Source organism: Daphnia pulicaria, chromosome 2 (assembly GCF_021234035.1).
Source record: "Daphnia pulicaria isolate SC F1-1A chromosome 2, SC_F0-13Bv2, whole genome shotgun sequence".
NCBI classification, from domain to species: domain Eukaryota; kingdom Metazoa; phylum Arthropoda; class Branchiopoda; order Diplostraca; family Daphniidae; genus Daphnia; species Daphnia pulicaria.
In genome coordinates, this window is record NC_060914.1 from 12,521,348 (window position 1) to 12,529,923 (window position 8,576).

Below are 8,576 nucleotides of genomic sequence, written 5' to 3' on the forward strand. Positions count from 1 at the left end.
TAGCCAAAGAACAAAGCATTTGGGCGTGTTACGTGGGTATTGCAATTTCCTGCTTCAGGGTATAGAAGAGTGAACAGGGAAGTGCAACCCATGGATAACCTGTTTTACGAGCAGCAAATCGACATGGTAAATCCCATCAATATAAAGGTTGCATTTCTTTCGATATTTTTAGTTGACACAAAACATTTGGACCATTGAGATCCCCCGATCGAAATTTTCAGTTTGTTATTCAAGGAAATAAGAAAAAAAAAATGACAAAACTATCGGTAAGTTTGACATTTAAGTAGACACATTTAGCGATTAACTATTGACATGATTGTCAATTATTCTTTCTTCAATTAAACCATGTGTAGTTGGTTGTGTTTGTTTGGATTTGGCACTGTGCTGTCTATGGCCAGTTAGCCCTAAATAATGTTGATTACATCCCCTACACTTCTACGTTCTTGAGTCAACCGACTAAACAAATAAGAGCAGCTAGAGCAACTGGTCGATTGGGAAATCCACAGAACATTAGGGATGCTTTAAGTCTGAGTGCCATTTCCTTACAACTAAATAAACAAATTGAATCTACGACTGCCAGCATAACAAGTCAACTAAAAGGTCTGAAATAAAGCCATATTATTTTCCCAAAACAATTTGGAAATTTAACTAAACTTTCAACATTGTATAGATACTATGATAGTATCTATACAATGTTTAAGATCTAAGATACGAATGACAAATTAGAAAAAACTAGCGCAGATTTATCCAGTACGCAAAAACAGGTTTCTGATTTGATGGAGGCACTGACAAGTATACATTTTATTTTGTCCACAATTTAAATGAATTATATGTTGCCGGAAATAAATTTCAAAAATTGTTCATAGAAGCAAATGATGCAACGAAAGCTGCACAAGCAGATCTAGACAAAACTAACAGCGCTCTTTCACAATGGAGTGCAGCACTGAAAGGTGTTTAATAATTTTATCGAAATTAAAAATACTGTTGCATAAATTAATTTCTGAAAATTATTTACAGCAAAAGCCTCAAAAGAACTATATGGCGCCGTTTCACATTTTACTGCAGCATTGGATGGTGTTTAAATCAAAATTTAAAATTGTTTTAAATTAATTTTAGAACATTTCTTTACAGAAAAAGCCTTTAAAGAAGAAATGGATCACGCCGTTGGACAATTGACTACAGCATTGGATGGTATTTTTAATCTATCTGAAATTTAAATAAATGTTAAATTATTTTGGAAAATTATTTATAGAAAAAGTCTCAAAAGGAAAATTCCATGGCACTGTTGCACAATTGACTGCAGCATTGGACGGTATTTAAATTTTATGTAAATTTCAGTTTTATTTATAAATCAATTTTCGAAAACTATTTATAGCAAAAGCTTCAAAAGGGGAACTGGTTGGCACCGTTGCACAATTGACAAAAGCATTGGACGGTATTTCAATTGATCGAAATTTAGATAAATATTACGTCAATTGATTATGGTAAACTATTTATAGCCAAAGCTTCAAATGAAGAACTGGTTGACGCCGTGGAACAATTGGATGTAGCATTGGACAGTATTTAAATTTGCTATTTTTTAAATTTAAGTTAACGTTAGGGAAACTAATTATCGGAAACGATTTAATACAGCAAAAGCCACCAAAGAAGATCTGGAGGAAGCCGTCGAACAATTGACTACAGCATTGGATGGTAATGGCATTAAAATTTATTTACCTTTAAATAAATAATTTTCAAAAACTATTTATTTATAATGTTATAGCAAAAGCCTTAAAAGAAGAACTGGATAGCGCCGTCGCAAAATTTACTACTAACGGGACTGCAGCATTGAACAGTATTTATTAAATGGATTTAAATTAATGTTATGTAATTTAATTTTAGAAAACTATTCACAGCAAAAGCCTCAAAATCAGACCTGGAAGCAACGAATTTAGAAGTTTCAAAGTTGAAAGGTAATGCTTTACAATTTTATTTTTTAACTCAATAAGAATTTAAAAAAAAAGAAAATCAACTTTGATCAGTTTAAATATTTTATAAAAATGAAGTTAACACATCGATAAACCATTCAGATTTTTTTTTTAAATTAATATTCCCCAGTACTTACGAGTCCTAATTCTAATGGGTCAATCCCCACCTCATGTGAAGACCTCCAAACTTTCGGCTTTGTCAAAAGCGGAATCTACTCCGTTATGATCAGCAAACAAGTCCAAAACGTCTACTGCGATTTTTCTAAATCAAACGATGCAGGTATAGACTTTGCAATTCGATTAAGAGCTTAGTTATACCACAATGTTCTGCAATCACTCTTTTGTTTTATATTGTGAAACGCAGGTTTGCAAAAATGGATTGGTATCGTCGATGTAAAATCGGCACCTGTTTATTTCCACGCTCAACGGACAACTAGCTATTCGACTGTCGGCAGCGTCGTTCCATTTGATTCAATCAAACTCAATGTTGGGAATGCCTTTGACCCTTCCGGAGTATTCGTCGCTCCTGCACCAGGAAAATATTTTTTCGGTTTTTCGGGTCTTAGTGATAACGGTGCCCTCGCAAGAGTTGTGTTGGAGGTGAAAAATGCAAGTTCATTGGATTGGTCCAGAGTTGGAGAAGGGTACGGTGACAATAAGTTTAAGACTTTCGCTTTCCACGCTACATTGGAACTCCTCAAAGACGACCAAGTTAGACTGGTCTTGACTCAAGGAGCCATTCACGATAGCGATATACATTTTTACACTAACTTTTTCGGTGTTTTTATCGCGCAAAACGAATTAACGGTTTAATTCTTTTTTCTGTTCTGAAAATTCCTAATCTTGAGTAGTAATTTCTGTCTTTATTACTGGACATCAATGTTTTTCTTAGCTGACACAACATAGTAGCTCACATTAATTGGTTAATGAAAACTTTTTCGGAAATATACGTGAGAGAAGAATTAAAATGAGCAGGACCATATAAGTATGTGGCAATCGGTTGCGTCCTTATTCGATTCAAATTAGGCGATCCTTATTCACACCAAACACATCTCTAAACTGTTGGCCTGTAAACGAGAAGGTGTGTGGCGGTAATATAGATCCCACTTGATCACAAAAACTTCTAGTTGCTGCACTCTGCTAGAAGTGATTAAAGTTAAAATATTTTGCAATTTGTTTGTTAATCCGCAGACAATTAAAGTTGTGAGGAATAACAAAACCGAGCCACCCCTGACGACTGACGTGAGTAAACAAAAACGGTAAGAGGAAACGGCCAACAGCCTAGCCCAGGAATAATAATTCTACTCCATATTATGTCGCGATTGATAAACAACGCCACTTAATAGTCAAAAAGGAAGAATAATGATCAATTGTGTCCTACCTTTAAGCCTGGTAAATTTACGGCCAGGCATCCAGCAAGTGATCCATCCGCTGAATAGTGAAATCCACCACACACACATGGGTGTACACGAGGATAGAGGGAATTAAAATAAAGGGGAAGAATTGATCCGTAACTCGGCCGACATCGATCCAACGGGATGTTGTTTATCTGATTAAAAAATACAAATTGTGTTACGACAAATATTGACAGAAACAACAAGTAAAAGTTGAAAATGAGACACTAACCCTAACTTGAAATCAATATGAGAATTTAAGGTTTCAATCTAAAACACTGCATTTGTGTGAGTCTGAATCATTAAAAAATCTAGCAGGGCCGCAGGAATAAAAGTAACACAAATCAATATACCTTATACAGCGATTTCATGAGATTGTTGCTGGAGGCAGATCAATTCCAGCACAAGCAACACTTGCATATTTTGTGGTAGTGACGACTAGCTCAGGCCTCAAATCTGCACGAGAAGGTTACAAAAGGAGAAGATTACAGTGCAAACAAACTGCCATGCATTGACAGGGGCTTACATGATAAATGCTAGTCAGAAACTAACACAATAGGTTTAACTCTTCTATTCAAGCCCCCATAATCATGGGCATTCAAATTCTTAGTTTTATTTACCTGCTAAACAGCATGGAGTGGAGGACATGACATGAGGGCCGCGACACCAAACTTCTACTTTCTACATTTTCGTAATTTTATTTGCTGTGCTATTTTTCGCGTAGATCTACGACTCTACGTACAAAAACTTTTCCAATAAAGCGATTGTTCCGTTTTCTTTGTAATCTTAAACATTCGTCTCTTCTTCTAAACTTTCAAGTAAAACGAGAGCAGCAGACGACACTCATTTTTAAGATATCGATAGAAATTGTTAAAAATCGATTTTCCTAAACCTCCTCTAAATTCAAACCGCTCAAAAACGATCAAAGCGGTTTTCTCAGCCACGCTAGACATCCGCTGAGCGGATCGCAGGGATCGGGATTGTTTTAAGTATCTTAAAGTTCGTCTCAACAAGACTAATCCCCGTTTTAAACCGAAAGAACCGCCATCACAATAAGACCCTCCATTGGACCTTCTTGGAAGCCAAGAGGGAATAATAAGATCCTTATATAAGGATCTTATTAGCATTATTAACATCAAACTCTAAAATTTTCCTGTTTCGGTTTTTGGGGAGAAAATCAATCGATTGATATTGATTACAATTTTAATGTAAATCACTTCCTCCCACCCCATAAAGTCAGCTTCTCTTTTAATCAGAAACATTAATTCAGAAAGTCACATTTTAAATTCCTGTTTCCCGCAAAATTACACATAAATGGTCACGGTTAATCATAACGTGGTGGCCAAGGCTGAAAATAAGTAAAAAAATTTTAAACATCGGGTAAGTTTGGCATTTATGTGAGAAAGTAGCTATGGTTCCCAGGAGAGTCGAACATAGGTACTAACGTATTGACTCAAATCAACAGACGATGACCTATCCAACTCCGCTACTTCCTGTACTAAAATTTTAAAGACAAATTTTATTGATTTTAGGAGATGGCAGCTGTAGAAACTGTGGCGTGTTGATATTTTAAGGTTAGGTTATGCGAGGATTTTACTTCCTAGGTATTTCAAATGAATTTATTCTGTGTGTTATGCAGGTTCACCTCCCACGAGTAAAGAAAAACTTTTACAGGTTTTAGTAGAGCTGCAGTCAGCCAATTTGAAATGGATGTATAGACAGTTGAACATATAATTTTTAGGTGTTTGCGCTGAGATTTATTTACCTATTTGTGGATAACTTAAACATTTTTATAGCCAATTCTCTTTTTTATTTGTAGGTGAAATGCATTCCTTTTGATTGAACGAATAGCAAGCGACTTATTTCTTCTTTACCTTTCATGAAATCCCCGCTCCTCTTTCCTCGTGTACATTCATGTGAGGGTGAATGTATTCACGAGGACGTCCTTCCCCTCCTATTTTCTTCTTGTCCCCACCCTCACCCTCTGCGGATGGAACACGAACACCTGGAGATGTCTAGCGATAATTCCAAGGCTTCAAGGTAGGGCCCAACTTACGTTCCTACAATTTTTCATGGTCTCATAATTATTAACAAGAGCAGGAGAAGGTAACGTCAAGATATTAGGTCGGTTGAGGGTTTTTTTTTTTTCGGGACGGAAATAGGCGGGAATCGACACTTGAATAGCACTCAAATGAAATAGTACTTTTTATTCGTAAACTGTACTTCTTAAGTGTCGAGTGCTGCTACATTGAAGCGGTAGAAAGATGAAGACAGTAACATAAGTATTACCACTTAATGGCCGGATGCGACTTGCCATAGACAACCTTTTTTCAGTTTTTGGCGTGTAGGATTTTTAATTAGTTGACACTCACCTATACTGTACCTTCAACACTCTTTTTACCTTCAATTTAATAATTTTGTTCTGTAACAAAAGTTCTTGGCGTCAAGTCAAGAAACTAAGAAAACCATTTAAAGTTATGTGTTGAAATATTTGTAAAAGTGCATCATACGTTACTTTTTGCAGACCTATGCGTGGAAGACCTTCTCATAGGTTTGTTTCGTTGTATTTTGGTTGAGTTGGAAATCAAAAAGAGTTCGGATAATATTTGTTAACCTTTTGCAAACGGTATTTCTATCGAAGAAAATGTTACTATTGTCGTAATGTCATAAATTGTATATACATTCCAGACTCACTCGAGTAGAATGCGCCTGACGGATGTGTTGTAGCCGTGTACCTTCCTTGAATGAATCTGCTGCGTGTTGGTGGAATTATTTGCGCCGTAGAATTCGATTGTCGGATATTGATTGAGCCAAATGACTCGAGTGACATTCGACAACTGGGCCAGGACCGGGGCCAGTTCCTTCAGTTTTCGCTCGTAGCGCCGATGGTCGCGGTGTTGTACGCGCAATATGTGCCACAGGGCCATACCTGTGATTCCAAACAGAGAGATTCCAAACAAGGCCCCGATTTGACGTATTGCATAGTATACTTAGCAAAATAAAGGAGGGTCTTCCACTTGGAGTAGAATTTACCTATTGCAGTGCCAGCTGTTGAGAAAGGGCTGTCATTTAAACGAGAGTCGCAGTCCAAAGATTTTACTTGTCACTTCCATGTCATCTTGCAACAGTAGAGGAGCGTCACTTGGGTGCATTATCTGGTCGTAATCTGGCATCACCTAATTAAATTTCATTAATCAGTTCACTGTCTCCCCCCATCTGATTGGATTCACCTTTTACCCTGACAAAGTTGAGAAACTGTTGGCGAATTATTGAATCGCCCATGAATAGCAAATACAATGGCCCATCAAACGGTTACCGATTACGAAGGGTGTCGAGACAGGCGACTAGGCGCTCAGTCGTGTAATTCAGCAGTTAGCACGATCCCGATTTAGTCATTAAACGGCTGCTGTCGTAGTACGATCCTTTGGCATATTTAACGTAATAGTATCGCTTCTTATCGAGAAGGTTTCCCATGCAAAACGGCAATTCATTTTCCGTTGGCGACACCGTCCTGATTTAATCAATCACAACTTTTTTAAATGAGGAAGAATGTGCATTATTTAAAAAGTCTTAAGTAAGATTTAGCTGAGCTGTTAGGTCTCTTTTTGATGTGCTTTTGAATATTCCTCTTTCTTCTTTGAACGTGATGGAAATGAGTGTGTGGAACAAATGGAGAGTACTACAGCAACTAACAAGAGCGTCGGCGCCGATTGTGCACTTTTCTCTGGTGAACTTTGTTCCATATGGTAACCAGCAAAACAAACCGTTGACTGTTATTTAAGCTTTCACGTATACGAGTAAATGTATCTCACATCAAACGGCAGTCGGCGTCTGACGGCTTAAGCCTAATAGCGGACATGGAAGCACACGCGAAAGTCTTCACCTGACGTCGCAGTGAAAACAAATTCGAGTTTCTTCCATCCTTGGGATATTTTGATTTTCTTTTCTTTTGTCGTTTGTTTTGTTTTGAAATGTCTTTCTCTATTTTAACTTGGAACCTCGTGAGCTGCAGGCGATCAATTTGTATACGTAATCATTCAAGTTCAAGGTGAGCTGATTCTGCTTTTGGGCTTGTTTATGGAACCATTTCAACTGGATTACTTATTCGCACGGCAGACAATAGAGACGACAAATTAGAGAATTCACCCCAGTGAAGCCAGTCGTAAATATTTTCTTTCAAAAGCCCAGCGGAATAACAAAAGAGTAGGGCTGAGGGAGCTTATTCTTTGTCAAACTATTCCCATGCTAACAAACCGCCTGGCATATCATTCCCGTCAGTTTGTGCGCATCACACCCATCACCGCCAGCATCACTGCTATCATATTGTCTAACGAAACGCTCTAATTGCATTAGGCCTACCATCCATTTCTATATCATCTTATAGTTGTAATTTAGTATTAGTTGTAGTATCCCCATTCCATTGCTGGCAATAATCAGGTTAGACAATCTTAATTATTATTTGTATGTTTCATAATTGTCGCTTCTTATTCTTCCTGCTAAATGCAGATGACTGAAATCGATGCAAAAACTTTGTCATATTATTTCAGTACAGTCAAAAGTTTTCTTATTCGTCCAGTTGGCTCTCAACATCGTCGCTTGTGGTTCACCAGATCGCTCTTGTTAACTTTCGATTGGAAATATTAATAACACGTCATAATAGCATACAGGATTTTGGTCGTATAGGAATTTCTATCCATCACATATTCCGTATTTCGTACAGGTACGAGATGAGCATTGAATTTTGACTGTATTCCGCCGCCACCGGTCGATCCAATGTTGTCGAACTCATATTCGTATTTAAACATTGAAATTCGAGTGTACTTGGCCATACATTAATACCGGTAGATTCAATGTTTCCAAACTCATCAGTCATTCTGGTTGCCGGTTGATGGTATACGGAAAATGAAACTTGACAAATCGACCAATATCGCTGACGATCGGTTTTCTGCAAGTGCAATATTCAGCAATATGCAGGAGCAAATATTCAAAATCACAGTAGTAAGACATGCGGACAGTTGGCCATCTGAAGGCAAAGTATGAGACAAGTCGAAGCGAATCATTCATTTAGAATAAGGAGAAGTATGCTGACAAATTTGATTTCTTGTGCATCGATGAACCTTGAATTTCAGTCGTAATACCGTCGAAAGATCCGGATAATTTCTAAGAGTTTGAGATTATTTGACGCCGTGTATAGAGTCTCATTCAAATGTGTTGA

General features: G+C 37.4%; 1 protein-coding gene and 1 long non-coding RNA gene across 3 annotated transcripts; one reads left to right on the top strand and one right to left on the bottom strand.

Annotated features, from left to right (window-relative positions):
- The first annotated feature begins 43 nt into the window (after nt 1–43).
- On the top strand, nt 44–2,947 carry LOC124326247. Of its 2 annotated transcripts, none has more exons than XM_046784968.1 (9): nt 44–266; nt 354–600; nt 709–792; nt 867–950; nt 1,018–1,074; nt 1,132–1,191; nt 1,253–1,312; nt 1,376–1,435; nt 1,500–1,624. In XM_046784968.1, the coding sequence occupies exons 1-9, from the start codon at nt 252–254 to the stop codon at nt 1,565–1,567; spliced, it is 735 nt and encodes a 244-aa protein (XP_046640924.1). In that variant the 5' UTR covers nt 44–251; the 3' UTR covers nt 1,568–1,624. The 2 variants fall into 2 exon arrangements, with proteins under 2 accessions (XP_046640924.1, XP_046640923.1); XM_046784967.1 differs by lacking the exons at nt 1,253–1,312; nt 1,376–1,435; nt 1,500–1,624 and adding exons at nt 1,896–1,952; nt 2,098–2,247; nt 2,332–2,947 and having other exon boundaries at nt 46–266.
- Nucleotides 2,948–3,496: 549 nt separating this feature from the next.
- On the bottom strand, nt 3,497–4,180 carry LOC124326820. Its single transcript, XR_006915868.1, has 3 exons — nt 3,982–4,180; nt 3,715–3,817; nt 3,497–3,516 (listed from the first exon to the last, which is right to left on the bottom strand). It is a non-coding gene; the product is annotated as an uncharacterized LOC124326820 (long non-coding RNA).
- Nucleotides 4,181–8,576: the final 4,396 nt, after the last annotated feature.

Bases quoted from the DNA above. Each gene is read 5' to 3' on its own strand.
- LOC124326247 (XM_046784967.1), top strand. The intron at 1,075-1,131 runs GTGTTTAAATCA...ATTTCTTTACAG, and splicing joins TTTTACTGCAGCATTGGATG to AAAAAGCCTTTAAAGAAGAA. The intron at 1,192-1,895 runs GTATTTTTAATC...AACTATTCACAG, and splicing joins ATTGACTACAGCATTGGATG to CAAAAGCCTCAAAATCAGAC.